The sequence below is a fragment of the Trichomycterus rosablanca genome, chromosome 4 (assembly GCF_030014385.1).
Source record: "Trichomycterus rosablanca isolate fTriRos1 chromosome 4, fTriRos1.hap1, whole genome shotgun sequence".
Classification (NCBI taxonomy): domain Eukaryota; kingdom Metazoa; phylum Chordata; class Actinopteri; order Siluriformes; family Trichomycteridae; genus Trichomycterus; species Trichomycterus rosablanca.
This window is the reverse complement of record NC_085991.1, coordinates 45,508,318-45,532,209: the sequence shown is the minus strand read 5'-3', so window position 1 is coordinate 45,532,209 and position 23,892 is coordinate 45,508,318. Positions and strand designations below refer to the sequence as shown.

Sequence of the window (23,892 nt, the reverse complement as noted above, 5' to 3'; positions counted from 1 at the left end):
TTATTGTTGATAGCTGATGGTTGAAACGTTAAATATCTTGTCTTTTTACTGTTTTCAAAGGAATAAAAATCAAAAAGATTAGCAAATTATTGCTGTTTTTATTTAGTTTTACATTTTTCTAACCTTTATAATTCTGAATTGGTTCGTATTTTGAAAATATTATTCAATATTTTTCTCCATGTGTCTCTAATGCATAGACAAGCATGTTTTTACAGGGCAGTATTTGATTGTGCAAGACTAAATCTAGCCTTATTTCCCTGGGCATTATCGATTCAGTTATTCTGGGTAATTTTATACAGCAACGATGCCAGTCGAGGTCAGCAGTGTAATCAATGTGCAGTATTTAGAGAATGGTGAGAGCAAAGTTTCAAAAGTCTTCCCTTAAAAAACATTCCCTTAACAAACTAAGTTCTATTGCAAAATGCTAAAGCAATACCAGAGACATACCACTAATCTCAGCAAAGAAAACCAAATACATGAAACCTGCAATATTGGAAATATAACCATATACTAGGGATGTAACGATACTGGTTCACAATACAATTTTTTCCCTATTTTTTAAACAAAATTAAATTGAAGACAAATTAAGACAAAGTTTCCTTTCATTATTTCTCTTTAAAAAACATAATAAAATACTGTATTTGTGCTTATCTTTTATTTATCTAAATAATAAATGCCCTTTTATTTCTGAGGTAGGTACAAACTAAGCAAAACAATGCTGCACATTTCCTTTTTGTGTAAAAAAAAAACTGAAATGAAACAAATCCCACATTAAATAAATAAATGGATAATATAAATAAAGAAAGTATCCTCACATAAATTAATCTGGCTGGAAAATTCCTAACCTGACAACCCTGTAGTGACGTCAACCAGGCGAGGTGAATAGCACCAGTGCCCTCTGCTGTTTAAAGTGAATATCGATTCATTATACATGTAAACCGATTTGAATCGTTACACATGTTAATCGATTTTTAACTGTCTTGTGGTGCATCATTACATCGCTACCATATACCAATGTTACATAATATCCAACCATTAACCATTAATTAACAATAATATAGTAAACCCCAAACATAACAGTGCATCATATCAACAAGCCAATGGCTTTATTAAATATAAACCTGCTTAAAGTAGCCAAAGTAAAATAGTAACAAACACCATAACAAGCTAGTTCAGCATGTATAATCTGATTCAAATGTGTAATAGTTTATAATTCAAATGCCGACCAGTTTAGTGCCTCAGTGACCAAAGTCAGCCGAAACCAGTCCAAAATTTTGAATCAAAATCTCAGTGTGACCGCTGATACGAGGCTTTAAGACTTTGAGCTTTATTGCACAAAGTTGGTATGAACAGCTAAAGCAACACCAGAGACATGCAGTACTTTTAATCCCACTAATCTCAGCAAAGAAAAACAAATACTTGAAACCTTGAAAATATAACCATATACAAATTTTTGTTCAAATTTATCCAACCATTAAGCATTAACTACCAACAATATTATAGTAACCCAATAAATTACCAATCAACAAGCCAATGACTTTTTTAAATAAAAACCTGCTTAAAGTAGCCAAAGTAAAATAGTAACAAACACCATAAGAAGCTAGTTCAGCATTTACAATCTGATTCAAATGTGTAATAGTTTATAATTCAAATGCCGACCAGTTTAGTGCCTCAGTGACCAAAGAGTCGACAAAAGTCATTACAGTGTCCAAAATTTGTAATCAAAATCTCAGCGTGATCACTGTTACAAGGCTGGTCTAAAATCCATTATTAGAAGAACGACAGAGAATGATGCAGAACTAATGTACGGAACACTCAGTTACACAAAATAATAGTGGCTGAAATGTGTAATAGTCTCTTTATTTCTGAATGCACAACTGTTTACAAGTCTAGATTGAAAACATATTTATTTACTCAGGCTTTTGATTAGTCTTTAATATATATATATATGAGGTGGTTCTGGTTGAAACCCTCTCGAGGTTAAAGTCGAGACTGCAGTGCCAACAATGCTGCTCCTACTAGATGGGATGGGAAGGGAACGTGAGTTGCCCTTCAGGTACAGCTTCCACGTTTTTATTTAATGTGCAATAGTTGCTGATGCAACTAATTAAAATGATGCATGTGCACTGAAGTTATAATAATAATAAGCTTTATTTGTATCACAGCTTTACAAGGTGCTATAAGTTGTGTAATGCTGAGTCAGATTTCTCTACGTGTACCTAAAGGACTTACATTAATCAGAGGAGCTGACAGCCCATTACAGCTAAATACACTAATCATGATGCAGCCGGTGTCTCAAAGCTGCTCTTCAAAAACAGTTGATATTACAAGGTCAGCACCTTCACATTGTGGAATCAGGTAAAACATATGAACAATGTTGCTGTACAAGAACGTTATACACACAGACACACGTGCTGAATTTAATATTACTCAATTAGTACCACGGTGTGTTTTCTCAGCAGGGGGTGCACCTGACGGAGCACACAGCATGACACAACTGCTGGGTAATGTTCTGCACATGGGCACTACAGGGCCAGTTTTTGTCCTCTGTGGTGATGATCTCCGGCTTCGCTCTCTATTTAAATATTAAAAATTAGTAGTTTAAAATGAATTCAAATAACCTTATTGACCATCAGTATTAATCCAACCTTGAGTGCTTTCTTTAACATCAATATACACTGATCAGCCATAACATTAAAACCACCTCCTTGTTTCTACACTCACTGTCCATGTTATCAGCTCCACTTGTGCCTAATATATCCCACCCAGTAACAGGTGCCATAATGAATAGATAATCAGTGTTATTCACTTTACCTGTCAGTTGTCATAATGTTATGCCTGGTCAGTGTAGTTCACATGCTGAATGTTGAAAGCAGCAGATATGATCAAAACCTCAGACCTGAGTGACTCTGATAATGCCAAATTGTTATAGCCAGACAACTGGGTTAAAGAATCTAAAAAACAGCAGGTGTGCTCACAGGCAGCCATGGTGAGTATCCACCAACAGTGATTCAAGGTGTGAAAAGCCAAGACTCCAAGACTTAAAATGCCAGAGGATGTGAAGGCTATGGCACCTGGTACTGGCCAACAGAAAGGCGACTGTGGCTCTTTACTGGTGATCAGGTAAATGCATCTCAATACACAGAGCATCAAACCCTTCTGTGTATGCGGATGTGTAGTCACAGAACACTCTGTGCCCATGCCAACTCCTGTCAGTGGTTAAAAGGACCTACAATGGCCACTCGGACATCAGAAACGTTTGACTGGTCCGACAAACCCTATTTGTCCATGAAAGTGATGGAACCAGGATGGACTGTAGGTCGAGCACCTTCACAATGAATCAAAGTTGAAGGACTCGCTGGTAAAGTGCTGGTACCAGATACCACAGAACTCTTTCAGATGTCTTATAGAGTCCATGTCTCAGCAAGTCAGAGCTGATCTGACAGCATATTGGTGGATGGTCCTAATGTTTTGGCTCATTAGTGTATGATGCATTGGATTATTTTGTTGCTTAGCAACATGACACTCAGGGAAAAATTACATTTCTGGCAAAAGTGAGTGATTGGCACAAAGACATCAAAAGAAAGCGAATTCATTTGTGGTTTCTTAGCTTTATTCTTCAATTCATTTGTGTACCTTATAAACGCAACAAAACACTCGTGATCTGAATGTACAGCTGTGACGACGCGAGCAAGTCGCAGCTTCACAAGGTCGACGTAAAACAGTGCGATAGTCAGTCAGATTTCGCTGGTTACAGAAAAAATGCCAGCCAGTTCAGAGCCGTAGTTTTGGATCACAATCTCAGTGTGATCGATGTTATGAGGCTGGGCTGGCCGAGCACACCCAAAATGTCTTTTCTTCACTTTGTTTCTAGATTAATTTAAGCATAACACTGCCACTGTTATGCATGAGTGTTCCAGCATGACGATGAATTTAATCGTATAATTTCCTAACGTGAAGTGCACAATATCGGGGTCATATCATATAAAACTGTACTAGATTGTATTTTTATTCTATTTATATATTTTTCCCTTTTTTCTCTTAATCTAGTCACATCCAGTTACCCAGTTGTGGATAAGGGAAGGTCAGAGGGCCGTACATAACACACCCACTCTGACACATGATAGTAGCTTACACTAGGGTTGGGCGGTATGACGGTATTACAGTATACCGCGGTATTTAAAAATGGTGACTGTATTTAAAAATGGTGACGGTATTTTTAAAAAATGTGAAGCGCCATATTTCTGCTTCGGGTTTACCTTAAAAACGGAGACTTTAGGACATTCGCGCATCCACAGTAAGGGAGGGGTGGGAGGGGTAGGCGGTTGGAGCTCGCTGATTGGTTGTGGAGGTGATCACTGAGGCGATAACACAAAAACTAGTGCGCGCTCTACATAGACGCGTTTTACGTCATCCTATGCGCGCTCCCGAGAAGGAGGCTGTTTGAAACCTTAGACGCCTTAATAAGCTGTAGTTCGGTATCTTAACATTTCAAGAACGAGTGAGCATCGGAAGTGTCCTTGACTTAAAACATGGCTGACGGTGCGGAGAAACTGAATTATTTTCAAATGTAAATAAATGATTATTGATGATTATTGAACTTGTATAAACTTGCACATGTGTTTTTATTTGCAAAATCGAGCTTGTGAGTTGACATGCTTGCGCACGGTGCTATCCCATCCCATTGGTTTGAATGGCAAAATGCTAACTGTTAGCTTAGTATAAGACAGCCCCGATATTAATATCAATGATGAACGATCATGAACATTTTGCTACCTTGCCTTAAATGTAGGCATAATTCAAACAACACTTCAATGAGAAAAAAGATTTATTTTAAAAGGAAACTACAGGAAAGAGACAGACTGGTTGCATTGCATTAAGTTTCATAAAAATCCTCTCTTGTGCAGAGATGTGTTTGTGCCTGTGTTTGTTTCTGCTTTAAAACATACACGCCATGAACCAATCAGATTTAACATCATTAAACAAGTTTTTTCTCAATTATTTGTCATAATACTGCTAGCGCTCTCTTTATCTGTGTGTGTGTGTGTGTGTGTGTGTGTGTGTGTGTGTCGCTCCCCGTGATAAATGCGCAGTTCTAATCGGCTGTATTTCACCCACTCCGCTTCGCATCAGTAGACGGAATTAATCAGTCATTATAAAATAAAAATATATGTAGAGAGCTCCCTAGCTTTTCGAACACACCCTATATAACAGCTCCCAGAGGCGCGACTCGGGTTCCTTTAGTTCATTTCAATAGAATCGGATCGTTCGCGAACGATCCATCACTAACAGACAGATACGCCCCCTCCCCCTACGCACCTACGCAGTAATACCATATACCGCCGTATTTTTTTGAAGACAGTATGACGGTATGAAAATCGGCAATATCGCCCAACCCTAGCTTACACGACTTTTCACCTGCACGAGGAGTGTTCATACAGGGATCAGCATCGTGTACGGAGAGTCATGCACTGATCTCTATTATTCACCATCTCTGTTCATGCACCACTGACCAGCCAGCAGAGGCCATAATTACGGCAGCACTAAGAAATCCTTTAGTTCTGCCCACCCTCAAATACAGCCAATCACGTCTGTGTAGATACCTGGCCAGCCAATAGCCTGAATTCAAACTCCAAGCTGAAGATCTCAGCAGTGATGGCCAAGCATGTTAGACCGCTGCACCACCTGAATGCTTCAAACTAGATATTTTTAACAACCTTAATATAAAATGACATGATGACTGTATAAGATCACTAAATCACAACCTGGCTTTATCATTTATTCTAAAACACTTCCTCTTGTGTTCTATTGGTAAATTCTAACCTTAAACACAGCTACATACATCAAAAAATGATTCAAAAAAGCCAGTAAACATTTAAAATTATTAAAAAAATGTTAAAAAAAATAAAAATAAAATAAAACCCCAAACACATTAGCTGCCTATAAAAACAGCAGAAATCACCACTCCTATTCAGAACTGACATTATTTCATAGCTGCAGCCCTGGTGTAACAAAAAGCAGCTCTTACCTGCTGAAGTCTGCTTAAACTTCTCGCTCTTCTTCTTCCTCCACTTCCAGGGCTTGAACAGACGACCGATCGTGGCAAACTTGCTTCTGTGCCGAATCGGCGGGGTGCGAGTGCCGGACATGAAGGACTCGGAGCGCATGGCGCCCAGTCGCTCAACCTCATCCGCTACAAAAAAACATGCAAAAGAAACCAGAAATGTCACTACCTGAAGGGCAACTTGGATTATTACAATAATTGGCATCCCTCATCCCAGTGACCCAGCAATAGTAATACATTTATTGTTTCAAGATAGAGAAGAGTCATTTTATTATGATTATTATGATAATTAAAATAATTATTATTATATTTCTACATTTTCCACATTTTCGTGAGTTTACTGTGGTCTTAAATCTGCCACACATTGTTATGCTGGGCACCTACACAGACAATGATTGGCTAGTCCAAGGGTGAGATTGCCAGACCTACCAAAAAATTGAAAGCTGGGGTATAGTGCACAGCAGAATGGTTCAAAACAAATTTTAGAAAAAAGCCCTGTAGCAATGAGAAGCAAGGAAGAGCCAGACCTACTAGGCCAGTCCTCCATTGGTAAGACTGAGATCTGGAGAGGCCTACAAATCACAGTGCCTCGCACCCGCAAGGTCTCCGATATGCAATTTCTGAGACTGGGTCTGGGTGCCTGCACTATGATTGTTGGAGGGGGATCGATCACATGGAGCTTAGCATGGCTCTCTGTACGCAATATATCTACGAGTGAACACCCAAAACTGACAGGGGATGACATGCGGCCACAGATTGGACACGTGTTATAGAGTGTGTGTGTGGTGATATGGCTCTTCGTGATCAGACTGGGGGTTGTGCAAGTGGCAGTGGATTCCCAGTCAGGAACTGGGCAAGACTACATCGGGAAATTAAATCATGGAAATCCAGAAGAAAAATGAAACTTTTCTTTTCATTACTCTTGACAGCTTTTTTGACCAGCTGTGAGTGTTGTGCTGGTATGAGTGGATAAGACACAGCAGTGCGGCTTGAGTTTATAAACACCTCACTGTCACTGCTGGACTGAAAATAGTCCACCAACCAAAAATATCCAGCCAACAGCACCCCGTGGGCAGCGTCCTGTGACCACTGATGAAAGTCTAGAAGATGACCGACTCAAACAGCAGCAATAGATGAGCGATCGACTCTGACTTTACATCTAAAAGGTGGACCAACTAGGAAGGAGTGGACAGTGAGTGGACACGGTATTTAAAAACTCCAGCAGTGCTGCTGTGCCTGATCCACTCATACCAGCACAACACACACTAACACAGCACCACCATGTCAGTGTCACTGCAGTGCTGAGAATCATCCACCACCTAAATAATACCTGCTCTGTGGTGGTCCTCTGGGGGTCCTGACAATTGAAGAACAGGGTGAAAGCAGGCTAAAACAGTATGTAGAGAAATAGATGGACTACAGTCAGTAATTGTAGAACTACAAAGTGTTTCTATATGGTAAGTGGAGCTGATAAAATGGACAGTGAGTGTAGAAACAAGGAGGTGGTTTTAATGTTATGGCTGATCAGTGTATCACCATTAAACAGCACAAAGTATTAACAGTGGTAGCTGAGTGTTGAAGTACTGAACTAGTAATCAGAAGGTTGTTACTGTTGAGCCCTTGAGCCTTGTAAGTCACTTTGAATAAAAGTGTCTGCTGCGTGCTATACATGTAAATAAATAAACTGGAAAGACAAAGTCAGGACATCACAAATGCTCTTTCGACAAAATGGGCACAAAATCCCAGAGAAAATCTTTATTAATGTTTGTGGGTTTAGAACAGAACATCCAATTCAACAGAACATCCAACATCCATTCTCAGATTTAATAAAAGAACCACAGAATACGGCCCTGACCACACAGCTCAATATCCTGCTTCCTACGCCACACTATAAGACACCAAAGTAGCTGCATTTCTCAGAAGCTTAGTCAGGTCATTTAAGCAACATCAAAACTGTGTGAAGAGATGCCAGTCATCTAAAAACAAGACCTAAGAAAACTCCAGACTGAATGACCAGAGGTGTGAGGACTTGTAGATGGAGATAGAAGTGAGCCAACACACACTTTAAAGCACAAACTGAATCTAGATTCTCAAACATTCACAACTATATTTAACATTCATTTTCTTTCTATAGTTCTTGAATAAAAACCATATAAACATAGTAAAATACAGTATACTGTAATATTTTAGTGTGTAATTGCAAGCCTTTCAACCAGGGATGCACATTAAAAAAATAATCAGTCATCAGTCAATATTAATCATCACAGAAGTATTTAAACTGAAGATCGGAGGCACAAGCAGGACTTGATGGTATTATTTGTCAGCACAAATGCTTCTATTTTCAAAAAATGCGTAGTGTATGACTACATAAAGGAGACCAGACATGAATGCAGAAGCAGAATTTTAACTGCCAATTAAAAAAATATATATTTAAATTTAGAAGATAGATAAGATATAGATATACTTTATTTGTCATATATACATATACAGATGTACAGTATAATGAAATTCTTTCTTCGTATATCCCAGCTTGTTTGGAAGCTGGGGTCAGAGCGCAGGGTCAGCCATCGTACGGCGCCCCTGGAGCAGACAGGGTTAAGGGCCTTGCTCAAGGACCCAACAGTGACTGCATAGCAGAGGCTGGATTTGAACCGCCAATCTTCCGGTTGATAGCCCAAAGCTCTACTCACTAGGCTACCACTGTCCCTTAGGCACATGGTTTTGAAATAGGATTTCCAACAAGCTCATGGTCAGGTGCCCACTTCTTTTTGGCCATACAGAGTATAACTTTGGGAAAAGCCAAAGGGATAGGGGCAGTTGTGGCCCAGTGGTTAAGGTGCTGGACTAGTAATCAAAAGATCACTGGTTCAAGAACCACCACTGCCAGATTGCCACTGTTGGTCTTTTGACTTGAGCAAGGCACTCAACCCTCAATTGCTTAGACTGTATACTGTCATTGTACTGTAAGTCGCTCTGGATAAAAGCATTTGCCAAATGCCAAAAATGTAAATGTAAATGTAAAGGGACAAAAAAAAAAAAAAGACATTTCAGAGCTCCAAATGAAGCTTTTCCATTACAAGTTTCTAACAGCTTAACGTCACTTAAGGGTTCACAGGGTCACATTTTGGCTGTTGTAGTTCCAAGATAAACTACAGCACTTCTAAACCATCCCATCAACAGTAACAGGATGTTAGACACTTAGCAAGGACATCTGCCATGTTTATTAGTATGCAGTGAAGATTATGGAGTGAAGATACCTCGAGTGAATGTCTGCATCATGACTAAGAGCAGAAATGTAAACAAGATGGACTAAATCTGGTTTTAATTAATGCTTTAAACAGGCTAAAGACAGGCATACACTGATTAGCCATAACATTAAACCACTTCCTTGTTTCTACAATCACTGTCCATTTTATCAGCTCCACTTACCATACAGAAGCACTTTGTAGTTCTACAATTACTGACTGTAGTCCATCTGTTTTTCTACATACTTTTGTAGCCTGCATTTACCCTGTTCTTCAATGGTCAGGACTCTCCCATGACCACCACAGAGCAGGTATTATTTAGGTGGTGGATCATTCTCAGCACTGCAGTGATACTGACATGGTGGTGGTGTGTTAGTGTGTGTTGTGCTGGTATGAGTGGATCAGACACAGCAGCGCTGATGGAGTTCTTAAACACCTCACTGTCCCTGCTGGACTGAGAATAGTCCACCAACCAAAAACATCCAGCCAACAGCGCCCCGTGGGCAGCGTCCTGTGACCACCGATGAAGGTCTAGAAGATGACCAACTCAAACAGCAGCAATAGATGAGCGATCGTCTCTGACTTTACATCTACAAGGTGGACCAACTAGGTAGGAGTGTCTAATAGAGTGGACAGTGAGTGGACACGGTATTTAAAAACTCCAGCACTGCTGCTGTGTCTGATCCACTCATACCAGCACAACACACACTGACACACCACCACCATGTCAGTGTCACTGCAGTGCTGAGAATGATCCACCACCCAAATAATACCTGCTCTGTGGTGGTCCTGGGAGAGTCCTGACCATTGAAGAACAGCATGAAAGAGGGCTAACAAAGTATGTAGAGAAACAGATACAAGTGCTTCTATATGGTAAGTGGAGCTGATAAAATGGACAGTGAGTGTAGAAACAAGGAGGTGGTTTTAATGTTATGGCTGATTGGTGTATATATAGTGTTCATATTAATAAGATGACATAATAGTGTCCATTGCATCTTTGCAGTAGTGACCTAAAAAACAATCTCTCTCTCTCATACACACACACTGTTCATCATAACTGCTGTGTATAAGAAAATTAATGATTCCATTAATTACATAGAAACATTCAGCCCCAACACCCCCCATATAAACTGTTTATAATAAGAAGCATAATGTATATCATTTTTAACTCTTTTTTGGGTGGGGGTTGTTGTGTTTATGACAAGGTAAGTGTACCTTAAGCTTCATCTCATTTAAGTATTTTAAATGCCCTCATTAAAACAAACAGCAACCCATTTTGCCCTGTATTGGCTATACCCATCATGCAGTGGCCTATCCAAATACGCCTGGATTAATCACCCTTAATATGGCATCATCAGCCATAAAAAACTGCGTATAGTGTTTGTGCCGCAGGATGAAGCGACTCACCCTCCTGCGGTTCGGTGGCGCGGCTGCAGTTGCCGCAAATGTGTTTGATTTCTTTGCCGATCTGGCAGTGAATGATGAAGGGCACGGCTCCATGCGCCTGCTGCTTGCGCCCATCTGCCTTCCCTTTCCCTCCCTTCAGATTCATCATCTTGACCAGGCAGAATCCCTTCTGTTTGGTCTTCTGAACTGGCGCGGATAAGGTGCTGGAACTCGGCGTATAACCCGGGTTATTGAAGCGGTTGACGGGCGCTCCAGTCGCCATGGCACAGCTCGCCGACTTCAGCATGGAGAAGCGCGTTCTCTAACCGCGTCTCTGTATGAAGTGGTGGGCGTCAAACACGACGGTTCCGCTGCCTCCGTACTACCCCGCAAACCCCTCTACCCACTACCAACCACGCACCTGAGAAAGCATTCAGGAGTGTGGATTAAAAGCGACCGCGTACTAAACCTGACCGGGATTAACTGAGCAGCTCCTGCGCGGTTGTGGGCAGCAGCACTGACTGCACCAGCTCTCCTCCCTCTACTCCAGTGATGCGCCATTCACCGACGAATCGGTTCCTTAAACGACTCATTTCAGTAGGTCACTCGAATCAATACGCAGATTGAATCGTGTGATTCATTTGAATGAAAACAGAAGTAAGTAAGTAAGTAAGTAAATTTTATTTATAAAGCACTCTTAAAACAACTTGCGTTGACCAAAGTGCTGTACATCGAATAAGCATACATAACACAACATTATATTAAAAAAGTAAGAACCAAATAAAAATACAGAGTAAGAGACAAAATAAAACAAATACAAATAGACTAAACAATTAAAATTAACACAGCTCCTCACTGTTCAAATGCCAGTTTATAAAGGTATGTTTTTAGGAGTGATTTAAAAACAGCGGCCGAAGGTGCTTGTCGAATATTAGGAGGTAGAGTGTTCCATAGCCTCGGAGCATAAACTGCAAATGCACGATCACCTTTTAGCTTCAAACGAGCCCTAGGAACAGTCAACAAATTCTGAGTGGCTGATCTTAAAGATCGCTGTGCGGTTGCGGGAGAAAGCATACCACTGAGATAAGCCGGGGCTTGACCATTAAGCGCTTTAACTACAGTATATGGCCAAAAGTATGTGGACATTCGACCATCCGACCATCAGTTCGTTCAAGCAGCATGACACACACACACACAGTGTTAATCATAACTGCTATGTATTAGAAGATTAATGATTCCATTAATTACAATCAAATATTCATCTTTTCTCTTATAAACTGATTATAGTAAGCAGCATAATGTATATAATTTTTTTTTTTTAATTATCTATTTTTACCCACTTTTTTCCCCCAACTTTTATCCCCATTCTAATCGTGTCCAATTACCCTGATTGTGTCCTCTATACTGATTCGACCCTTTTTGCCGCTGACTGAGGACGCCACTCAACTGACTTGCGCCCCCTCCGGCACGCAATAAGTACAGCCTGCATTTTTCACCTGCACGAGCCGAGTTCATACACCGAGAGACACTGCGCACGGAGGGTCACACCCCCCTCAATGTTATTCCTCAGCCCTGTGCAGGCGCCGCCGCAGTTGTACCAGTTATAAGGACCTATGCTCCGACTCTACCCCTAAGCCCCTGAACAGCCAAACGTTGTTCATACTGCCGCCCAACCCAGTCGGAAAGGTAGAGCTAAGTTTCGATACGATGCATCTAGAAACCCAACTCTGGTGAGCTAGCGTACTTTACCGCTGCGCCACCTGAGCAACCATGTATATCATTTTTTAGCATTTTTTATAATGTATTCTCTTTTCTTGGTGTTGGGGGGGGGGGGACTTATGACAAAGTAAATGTACATTAAGCTCACTCACTCACTCATTCCCTTTCTTAACCGCTTATCCAATTAGGGTCGCTAAGGGTGCTGGAGCCTATCCCAGCTTTTCAATGGGCGCAAGGCACGCAGTAAGACCCTGAATGGGGCGCCAGTCCATCGCAGGGCAGACACACACACACACACACACATTGTTAATCATAACTGCTATGTATTAGAAGATTAATGATTCAATTAATTACAATTAAACATTCAGCTTTTCCCTTATAAACAGATTATAGTAAGCAGCATAATGTATATAATTTTTTATAATGTATTCTCTTTTCTTGGGGGGGTATTTATGACAAGGTAAATGTACATTGAGCTCACTCACTCATTCCCTTTCTTAACCGCTTATCCAATTTGGGTCGCTGGGGGTGCTGGAGCCTATCCCAGCTTTTCAATGGGCGCAAGGCACGCAGTAAGACCCTGAATGGGGCGCCAGTCCATCGCAGGGCAGACACACATACACACACACACATTCGCCTATAGGGCAATTCAGTGTCTCCAATTAACCTGACGTGCAAACTCCACACAGAAAGACCCGGACCGCCCCGTCTGAGGATCGAACCCAGGACCTTCTTGCTGTAAGGCGACAGTGCTACCCAGCAAGCCACCTACATTAAGCTTCGTCTCATTAAAGTATTTTACGATGCCTTTATTAAAGCAAACAGAAACAAACAAATAAAGAAAACTGGCACAGTTTCCCATTGTCCCCTATATTAACCATACCCAACATGCCTGTGTCAATTTGGATCAATTATCTTTGATATGACCAATTCGAGTAGGTCACCTGAATCAATACGCAGATTGAATGGTGTGATTCATTTTAATAAAAACAGAACTATATGGCCAAAAGTATGTGGACATCCAACCATCATATTTGTTGGGCATCCCATTTCAGAACCATGTGCATTAACATGGTGTCACAGTTTTGCCTCTGTAGTTGCCTTCACTGTCTAAGAGGGCTGTCCACAAGATTTTGGAGTGTGTCTTTGGAAACTTGTGGCCATTTTGTCGATGTATAAATCAAAGTTATAATAGTAAGAACAGTATAGTAGTGTCCATAGTACCTTTAATGTGATGCAGTAGTGACACATTTTGTTCATCATAACTGCTGTATATCAGAAGATTAATGATTCCATTCATTACAATTAAACAATCAGCTTTTCTCTTATAAACTGATTATAGTAAGCAGCATACTGTATATCATTTTTAATAATGTATTCTCTTATCTTGGTGGGCGAGGATATTTATGACAAGGTAAATGAACATTAATCTTCATCTCATTAAGTATTTTACAATGTCTTTATTCAAGCAAATAGCAAATAAAGAAAACTGGCACAGTTTCCCATTTTCCGCTATATTAACCATACCCAACATGCCTGTATCAACTTGGATCAATCATTCTTTATAGACCCATTTGAGCAGGTCACACGAATCAATGTGCAGATTGAATCATGTGATTCATTTCAATGAAAACAGAACTATATGGCCAAAAGTATTTGGACATCCGACCATCAGTTTGTTGGACGTTTGTTGCGTTTATAGTTGCTTTCACTGTCTGAGAAGGCCTTCCACAAGATTTTGGAGTGTGAACGATTTGTCGACGTATAAAACAAAGTTAGAACAGTAAGAACAATGTAATAGTGTCCACAGCATCTTAAAAGTGATGCAGTAGCGTCCCAAAATACCAAATCACACACACACACAAACACTGTAAGACACCGCCATCCTCCCACCACTAGAGGGAGACCGCGAGCCACACCCAGGGATAATTAAGCTGATTGACATCAGCTGTGCAGCACCTTTATAAAGGCTGCGCACGGCTCACTCGGCGCAGAGTCTTGTGTTAATGTAGTAATACCAGACCTCGCCGGTAATTTGGTATTCTCTTCTTAAGAAAGACATCTTTCGTCCTCTTTTTCTCTGTTTCGGGAACATTGGTTTTCCCCTAAAAGAAAGACCTTTTTGTTTATCTCCCTGTTTAAATAACTGAAACAGTTTTAGAAAAGTAAAGTAATTTATCATTTCTTTAGTAACCTCACACCTTTGTTGAGGTCTCTTTGAGTTCTGAAACGACTACCCAACAGCCAGCGGGTAGCTCATCAGATTAGTTTTTCTTTGTGTATTTTTTTGGGTTTGTTTGGCATCCTTTGTTTCGTTTCCCGCCTGTTTGAGGCGCATATGTTAATAAGTGATTCAGATCGCTGTTTCTTTAGTTTACCCTATAGAGTAGTGGTTAGTGCCTCAGTCTCTCGAGCTCAGTACGCTGACGTGCGGGGTTCGAAACCACACCTTTTATTTTTTATTATCAAGTTGCGGTCTCCGCTATTTCAGTCAGTCTTTCCTCTCTGTTTTCCCTTTTTTTCAACAAACACACAGTTCCTTTATATATATATAAATACACATATATCTTCTGCTATTTGTTTACATTTAAGGGTTATCATTTAAAACCGTTAAGTAGTTTAAAGTCACAAGCACTTTAACCAAGCCCATAGCGAATCGGGTAGAGCAAAGCTCTTTAACACCCGCGATCCCGGTTCGAATCTCATTCACTGCGATTTTTCAAATCTGCTTTTGGGTCCCACCAGACCGTTATTTAAGATCTGGGAAAACACAACACGAGGCGTTTGAGCCCCGTAACAGAAAGACTCTGCCAGCATGGACCCAGCAGACAGGAATAGGTTGCAGCAAGCCATAACAGCCCAGGGAACCCGGTTAGGGGAGCATGAGGAGGCGCTGAGCCAATTGGCCCAACGCATGCATGAACTAACATTGGCAGTCCAACGGTTAAACTCCCCTCCCAAGGAGGAGACACCTTCTGTTTCACCTGATCAGCCACTCCCCTCTATCCACCAGGACGTCATGCTACCAGCACCCATTAGATTCAGTGGTGAACCAGGGGCATGCAGGGGATTTCTGCTTCAGTGTTCCCTGACATTCCAACTAGCACCCACCCGGTTCCCCACTGAAGGAGCCAAGGTCGCATATATGATTTCTCTCCTCACGGACAGAGCTTTAACGTGGGCTACAGCCTTGTGGGAGAGCAAGTCTTCTGACTGTAGCACCGTTGCGGATTTTACCGCAGCTATGAAGCGGACCTTCGATAGTCCTGTACGAGGTGCCGAAGCTGCTTCAGCCCTTCTGAATTTACGGCAGGGCTCACTCTCAGTCGCCGATTATACCATCTCCTTCCGCACTTGGGCAGCGGAGAGTGGTTGGAACTCGGAGGCTCTGATGGCCGTCTACCAACAGGGGCTTAATGAGAACCAGTCGATTTGAGCAAGGTTCCGGTGACCTACCATGACCTACGAGAAGTCTTTAGTAAACGGAAGACGGAGGTGCTACCCCCCCACCGCTCGTTCGATTGTGCCATTGATCTGCTACCGGGCACATCTCCCCCTAGGGGGCGCCTTTTCTCTCTCTCTGGACCCGAGAGAACAGCAATGGAGAAGTACGTCCAAGAAGCCTTAGCCCAAGGCTTTATCAGACCCTCATCCTCTCCCGCTGGAGCGGGCTTTTTCTTCGTAGGCAAGAAGGACGGAGGCCTACGGCCCTGTATCGATTACAGAGGCCTTAACAAAATCACAGTCAAAGACCGATATCCCTTGCCCCTTATGACATCTGCTTTCGAGACACTGCAACAAGCGTCTGTTTTCTCTAAACTAGACCTTCGCAGTGCCTATAACCTCGTGCGAGTTAGATCTGGGGATGAATGGAAAACAGCGTTCATCACCCCGACCGGTCACTATGAATACTTGGTCATGCCGTTCGGGTTGATGAACGCACCAGCTGTCTTTCAGCGCCTGATCCACGAGGTCCTCCGAGAAACACTTGGTCTCTACGCCTTTGTATACCTTGATGATATTCTCATCTTTAGTAAAACTGTGAAGGAACACGTCGGCCATGTACGACGAGTGCTTCAACTACTCCTTGAGAACCACCTTTTCGTGAAACTGGAGAAATCCCAGTTCCACATACCCGAGGTCCACTTTCTAGGGTTTGTGGTTTCCCAGGGCAAACTGGCCATGGACCCTGCTAAACTCAAGGCTGTGGCTGAATGGCCACGTCCAACCTCTCTCCGGCTGGTCCAACGCTTTTTGGGTTTTACCAACTTTTACCGACGGTTTGTTAGAGGTTTTGGGTCAGTCGCAGCGCCCCTGACGGCTCTTACCCGAAAAGTGCCAGGACCTTTTCGGTGGACAGACGAAGCACAGAAGGCGTTCGACGAACTTAAGCGTAGACTGATCTCGGCGGCCATTCTTCATCTTCCTGATCCCCAACTTCCTTTTCTAGTGGAGGTAGATGCCTCCGAGGTAGGGGTAGGGGCAATCCTTTCTCAGCGCTCGGGCGTGGACAGGAAACTTCATCCTTGCGCCTACTTCTCCCATCGCCTAACGCCTACTGAACGCAATTATGGTGTAGGAGATAGAGAACTCCTTGCAGTCAAGATGGCTCTCGAAGAGTGGCGGCACTGGCTAGAGGGGGCCAAACATCCGTTCTTGGTCTGGACGGACCATAAGAACCTTGCATACATTCAGGAAGCCAAACGACTAAACCCCCGGCAAGCCCGTTGGACGCTATTTTTTAGTCGCTTTGACTTCACCCTCTCATACCGGCCAGGCACCAAGAACGCCAAACCTGACGCCCTCTCCAGACAGTGGGAGGAGCCACAAGCCCGACCAACATTACCCATCCTTCCTCCAGAACGCATAGTGGCACCGCTGCGTTGGGGAGTTGAGGAAGTAGTCAAGAGAGCCCTTCTAGCCGAACCCGACCCAGGGGGAACCCCTACCCATTGCCTGTATGTCCCCGCATCAGCCCGGACTCAGGTCTTGCAATGGGGGCACGAGAGCTTCTTCGCAGGACACCCTGGAGCTACTCGCACCCTGAAGTTAATTCAGAGGCGGTTCTGGTGGGCTAATATGGCTCGGGATATCCGGCAATTCGTCTCTGTGTGTGAAACGTGTGCACGCAACAAGGACTCCAGAGCCAAGCCACCAGGGTTGTTACACCCTTTGCCCATTCCCCATCGTCCATGGTCACATCTGTCTCTGGACTTTATCACTGGCCTGCCCAATTCTAAAGGCCTGTCAGTAATTCTGGTGGTGGTAGACAGGTTTTCTAAGGCCGCCAGATTCATTGGCTTGCCCAAACTTCCCTCAGCCAGAGAGACGGCCCACCTCATCCTTCAACAGGTTGTGCGGTATCATGGCCTGCCCACAGACCTGGTTTCAGATAGGGGTCCTCAGTTTGCTAGCCAATTTTGGAAAGCTTTTTGTGCTTCCCTAGGGGCCTCTGTCAGCCTCTCTTCAGGTTTTCACCCCCAGTCCAATGGGCAGACTGAAAGGGTGAACCAAGATCTAGAGCAGTCGCTAAGGTGTCTGGCTTCAACCAGCCCCTCCACCTGGGCGGATCACCTATTGTGGGCGGAATTCGCCCACAATACTCTCTGGCACTCCTCTTTGGGCATGTCCCCCTTTGAGTGCCAGTTTGGCTATCCACCTCCCCTGTTCCCTGAACAGGAAACTCAGCTGGCCACATCGTCAGCCAGCCATATGGTACGCCGTTGCAGGTCCACCTGGCGACGAGCTCGGGCGGTCCTGGTAGCCCAAACAACCTCACGGAAGAGCACAGCAGACCGTAAGAGAAGGTTGGGAAATACTTTCCGCCCGGGCCAACGAGTATGGCTAAGCGCAAAAGACTTACCTCTGAAGGTCAGCAACAGAAAACTGGCGCCTCGATACGTTGGACCATTCAAAATAGTCAGACGCATCAACCCAGTTTCCTACAGGTTGCAACTCCCGCCCTCGTTCAGGGTTAATCCAACCTTTCACGTTTCCCGCCTCAAACCATACCTGTGTTCCCCTGGGACCCGATCACCAAAACCTCCCCCTGTTCGCATGGTTGACGGTTCTCCAGCCTACACAGTAAATAGGATACTCGATTCCCGACAAGTCCAAAATCGAGTCCAATATTTGGTGGACTGGGAGGGATATGGCCCGGAAGAGCGTTCCTGGGTACCGGCAGCGCAGATTCTCGATCCCGATCTCATCCGGACCTTTAACCGGGATCGAGTGACCGGCCTGGGGATGTCAGGAGACACCCCTCGGGGAGGGGGTCCTGTAAGACACCGCCATCCTCCCACCACTAGAGGGAGACCGCGAGCCACACCCAGGGATAATTAAGCTGATTGACATCAGCTGTGCAGCACCTTTATAAAGGCTGCGCACGGCTCACTCGGCGCAGAGTCTTGTGTTAATGTAGTAATACCAGACCTCGCCGGTAATTTGGTATTCTCTTCTTAAGAAAGACATCTTTCGTCCTCTTTTTCTCTGTTTCGGGAACATTGGTTTTCCCCTAAAAGAAAGACCTTTTTGTTTATCTCCCTGTTTAAATAACTGAAACAGTTTTAGAAAAGTAAAGTAATTTATCATTTCTTTAGTAACCTCACACCTTTGTTGAGGTCTCTTTGAGTTCTGAAACGACTACCCAACAGCCAGCGGGTAGCTCATCAGATTAGTTTTTCTTTGTGTATTTTTTTGGGTTTGTTTGGCATCCTTTGTTTCGTTTCCCGCCTGTTTGAGGCGCATATGTTAATAAGTGATTCAGATCGCTGTTTCTTTAGTTTACCCTATAGAGTAGTGGTTAGTGCCTCAGTCTCTCGAGCTCAGTACGCTGACGTGCGGGGTTCGAAACCACACCTTTTATTTTTTATTATCAAGTTGCGGTCTCCGCTATTTCAGTCAGTCTTTCCTCTCTGTTTTCCCTTTTTTTCAACAAACACACAGTTCCTTTATATATATATAAATACACATATATCTTCTGCTATTTGTTTACATTTAAGGGTTATCATTTAAAACCGTTAAGTAGTTTAAAGTCACAAGCACTTTAACCAAGCCCATAGCGAATCGGGTAGAGCAAAGCTCTTTAACACCCGCGATCCCGGTTCGAATCTCATTCACTGCGATTTTTCAAATCTGCTTTTGGGTCCCACCAGACCGTTATTTAAGATCTGGGAAAACACAACACGAGGCGTTTGAGCCCCGTAACAAACACAGCTTCCACCCTATAAACTGATTATAGTAAGCATCATAATGTATGTCTTTTTTAACACTCTTTTTAAAACAAACAGCAAATAAAGAGGGGCCTGCACTATTAAGCATAACCATCATACCTGTATCAACTTGGATCAATTATCTTTAATATGACCCATCTGAGTAAGTCACACAAATCAATACACAGATTGAACCATGTCAGATTAAGCAGGCTTTTCTCTGTCCTCTGTCTCTCGCATCTCACTATTCCTTTCTCGGCCTCTGAACTGGTACAATCTGTGCCTTAGAAAACGTTTGGAAGATTATCCTCACTGCTGTGTTATTGAGGTCATATGAAGTATTGCTATAGTGTACCTACAGTATGTGTACTTAATATAGTGTATCCATCCATATAGTGTACGTCACTATGTATGAGCATTCGTGTCATTACACAAAATGTGCTATGACACAGTCCATAATGATGTCACTAATCATCTCCATCATGAGCTGTATTCATCCATTACCTCACATCCTGTATCTGTAAGGTGGCACAGCCTCCCTGAGATGAGTCTGAGCTGAGTTTTTTGTCTCGAAATAACATTTCCTTTTTCCCTGATGCGGAACCTTTAAAAAAGCTTCACATCTCATGCTGACCCAGTGATGCATTCAGTTACGTAATCTTATATCTATTTTTGCTTTTCTGCTAACGGAGCCAGAGGGTTTCAGGGTTCATTAGTATCACAGCTAGGTTTTCTTCAAGCAACATTATGCCAACTTAACTCAGCTGTGATACATCCGTTCACACAGAGAAATCTGAAATACACCACAATTATGGGGCCATGATAATGTATTTGCACCCTCCTGATTTACTATTTTTTCGCATCTTAGTCACCCCAGACTGTATCAGATCTTCATAGAAAATCAGAAAAATGGATGCTCAGTGGTGCGGCGATGAACATTGTAGCTCAACAGTGCTGGAATCTTGAGCTCTCAAGTTCAAAGTGGCAGCGGTAGCTCAGTGGTTAAAGTACTGGGCTAGTAATCATAAGGTTGCTGGTTCAAGCCCTACCATCACCAAGCTGCCACAGTTGGGCCCCTAAACCTAAACTGTCTGCATTACACTGATTAGCCATAACATTAAAACCACCTCCTTGTTGTGGCAAGCACTAGCCTGGTGGTTAAGGTACTGGACTAGTAATCAGAAGGTCGCTGGTTCAAGCCTCACCACTGCCAGGTTGGGCCCTTGAGCAAGGCACTTAACCCTAAATTGCTCAGACTGTATACTGTCACTGTACTGTAAGTCGTCACTTTGGATAAAGGCGTCTGCTAAATACCGAAAATGTAAATGTTAATTTCTGCTCTGCTATCAACCAGCCAGGTGCCTACACAGACACACGATTGGCCGTATGTCTGTAGAGGGAGGGACGATGGCTGAAACAGGGTTCTTGTGGTGGCTGGTGTAAGTGCTGATCACGGATGGCAGTGCGCAGCTCTTTGCACACAATACCTGGCAGGTAAAAAGAAGTGATAGGTGACATTCTCCTCAGGATTTCCTGGTAGAGAGCAGATTTCAAGGTTCCGGCAACTATGGCAAGTCACCCTGGCCCGGAAGCAGCATAGCATTCCTACACCATCACACCAGCCCCACCATGTTGACCGTTGGAGTGAGGTTCTCAGCAAATTGCAGTAAAGCTCTATGGCAGATGTAAATGGACCTGTGTTACACAATGCAAAGGTGTTTCTATTATGTGAGCTAGTATGGCCTATTGCTTTATGGCTTAGCTGTTTCTCCTAGCCATTTCCACTGTTCTGGGATAGAAATCTATCCCTATGCTTAGTTGTCCCTGCATCACCCTGCCCTAACAGAAATGCAATCCCATCCCAGTTTACTTTAACACAGTGGTAGCCTAGTGGGTAGAGCTTTGGGTAGAGCTATCAATCGGAAGATTGGTGATTCAAATCCAGCCTTTGCTATGCAGAAAAAAGACATATGAGAAATAAAGACATTATTCATTCCCTATATTGTCCCAGTATCCTCAAAAACATTTGGAATTTTATCCATGTCCTCCTTGCACACCCCAAAACCATTGCGATCCCATTTCTTCATGCCCCATTGCTGTTTCCACACTACTGCAAGTGACCTAAAAGACTTCTTTAGAATCCCATCCATGTGTACCCCAACACCATCCCTACCCTGACCTTCTGTATTCCAGCATTGTTCCTTTCCTGCCGCAGAGACTCCAACCACCACTGCAATCCCATCCCTGTGTGCCCCAAGACTGTTTGTACGCTGTTCTTTGCATGCACCAATAATATTCCCACCGTCCCTGAATACCCTAACACTATTCCAATCCCATCCATGTTTACCCCAACACTGTCCCTATATCCTATATGACTGCATGTCCCGACACCATTCCTACCATTGTTTTGTGTACCCTAACACTGAACCCACTTTGTCTTTCAGTGCCCCAGTACCATCCTCATCCTCACTCTGTAATAGGTGTGGCTAAAGTAGCTGATTCTACTAATAAATGCTATTAAGAATTAAGATGAATGCCAATGTAAATCTCAGCAAGTCTATAGATTAAAATCATTTTTAGTGTTTGTTTTTATACAGACCTACAGATACATGTTTACAATTTTCTGTTAGTGACAACAGCCCAATGTTAGACCCATATTTCTAAGAATAGCAGAATCCTCTCTCAGGGCTTCACACTGCTTAGACTGTCATGCTCACCATTTTATAAAGGCCATTTTTTTTGGTTTTGGCAGCCATAACTGACTGGGCGTACCCACATCAAAACACGTTCATTCATGAGGAAAGTAAATATGTGTCATTTTTTACGTTCTGTCTTTTCCTTCTGCACTATTTGTTTCTTTTCATGTCAATCTCTTTCCTTAGAGACATTTTTGCTGCACCATCATTACCATCAAAATTTATAATGGTGGTAATTCAGCAAGCTGCACCAACGAGACCTGATTTACTAACCCAGTGCCAGCACTGCACCTGCTGTTTTTACATTAGCACAAAAAGACATTTCCAGATGAAAGGTCAAAATATTGAGATCTAACTGGGGGGTCGGTTGTAGAGGGGCTCTTTGTTTACAAGTTTTCTCTCGTCAAGAAAGATCTGTCCGGGCACCCAGGTGGTGCAGCAGGATATTCAAATTGTACACCAGCACCGAGTTTCTGAACTCCTCGGTTCGAAACTCTGTGTTGCCTCCGGTCGGCTGGGCGCCATCTAGTGGGCATAATTGGCAGTGCCTGCAGCAGATACTAATTGGCCACTGTATCTGCAGGGTGGGGGCTGGACTATGTGTGGGTGGGTGGGTCTTCATACGCTGTGTAAGGACCTGACTGGCGGAAGAGACGCCTGTGCAGAAAGCGGGGGCGAGAAGAGGAGGGCTGTACACGTGTCGAAAGAGGTCTGGTATCTCTTAGCAGCGGAAGACAAAACTGAGCGTGTCAAAATGGGGAGAAAAAAAATTTAAGATTTGTCCATGTAAACCATGTTCTAATCAAAAGCCATTTCAGAGCAGCTTGGATAAAGAATTCATTAATTCATTGTCTGTTTTACCACAGCTTTGGGGTCACAGTGTTTCCAATTCACTGGATGAAAGAAAGGAAACACCCTGGACAGGTTGCCAATCCATCACAGTCACAGACACTAACACTTATGGCAGATTGTAGTAGCTGCAATTTGCCTGACTGCATGTCTTTGGACTGTGGGAGGAAACTCACACAGACACGGGGAGAACATGCAATCTCCACACAGAAAGGACCCTGACAACTCCGCCTGGGAGACTTTTTGCTCTGAGGAGAAAGTGCCACCCACCAAGTCATAAAGAATTAAAATGCAGAAAATAAGCAGGACCTGGGTGCTTATTATTCAAATTAAATTCAGTACTGATCCTTTTCTCTAGAATGGCTGTGCTGCAAAAATTACACCAAGAGCACAACAGGTCTGCAATGGATTGGCACCCTGTCCAGTGTTTCCCGGTGTAACCAACCCACTACAACCTTAACCATGATAAAGTGGTTGATAAAAATAAACATAAAAAGCACAACAGGTAACATTGAACAGGCCATTGCAAAAGAGCTCAATAGCAACACCAAAATACCCCCCAGATGTGTCCAGCATGTGTAGGAGGATCATACTTTCCATTCTGTATTCTTCCACCCATACCAGTGCATCCACAGAGGAGGTGATTCAGCCATTCCTCCCTCAGACACAACCTACAGTGACACAGTCTGATAGTGACAGTCTGATAGTGACACAGTCTGATA

At 43.1% G+C, this 23,892-nt stretch overlaps 1 protein-coding gene across 2 annotated transcripts in view; it reads right to left on the bottom strand.

Moving 5' to 3' along the window:
• Positions 1 to 23,892, bottom strand: part of LOC134312448 (phosphatase and actin regulator 1) — a 119,077-nt gene that overhangs the window by 53,077 nt on the left and 42,108 nt on the right. Inside the window, exons 1-2 of one of the 2 annotated variants that reach the window (XM_062994403.1) lie at positions 10,717 to 11,159; positions 6,029 to 6,193 (exon numbers count right to left, since the gene is read on the bottom strand). In XM_062994403.1, coding sequence (XP_062850473.1) covers positions 6,029 to 6,193; positions 10,717 to 11,002 — 451 coding nt within the window. In that variant the 5' untranslated portion in view covers positions 11,003 to 11,159. Of the gene's footprint in view, positions 1 to 6,028; positions 6,194 to 10,716; positions 11,160 to 23,892 lie in introns of those variants that run through there. The other variant, XM_062994404.1, reaches the window with a different exon arrangement.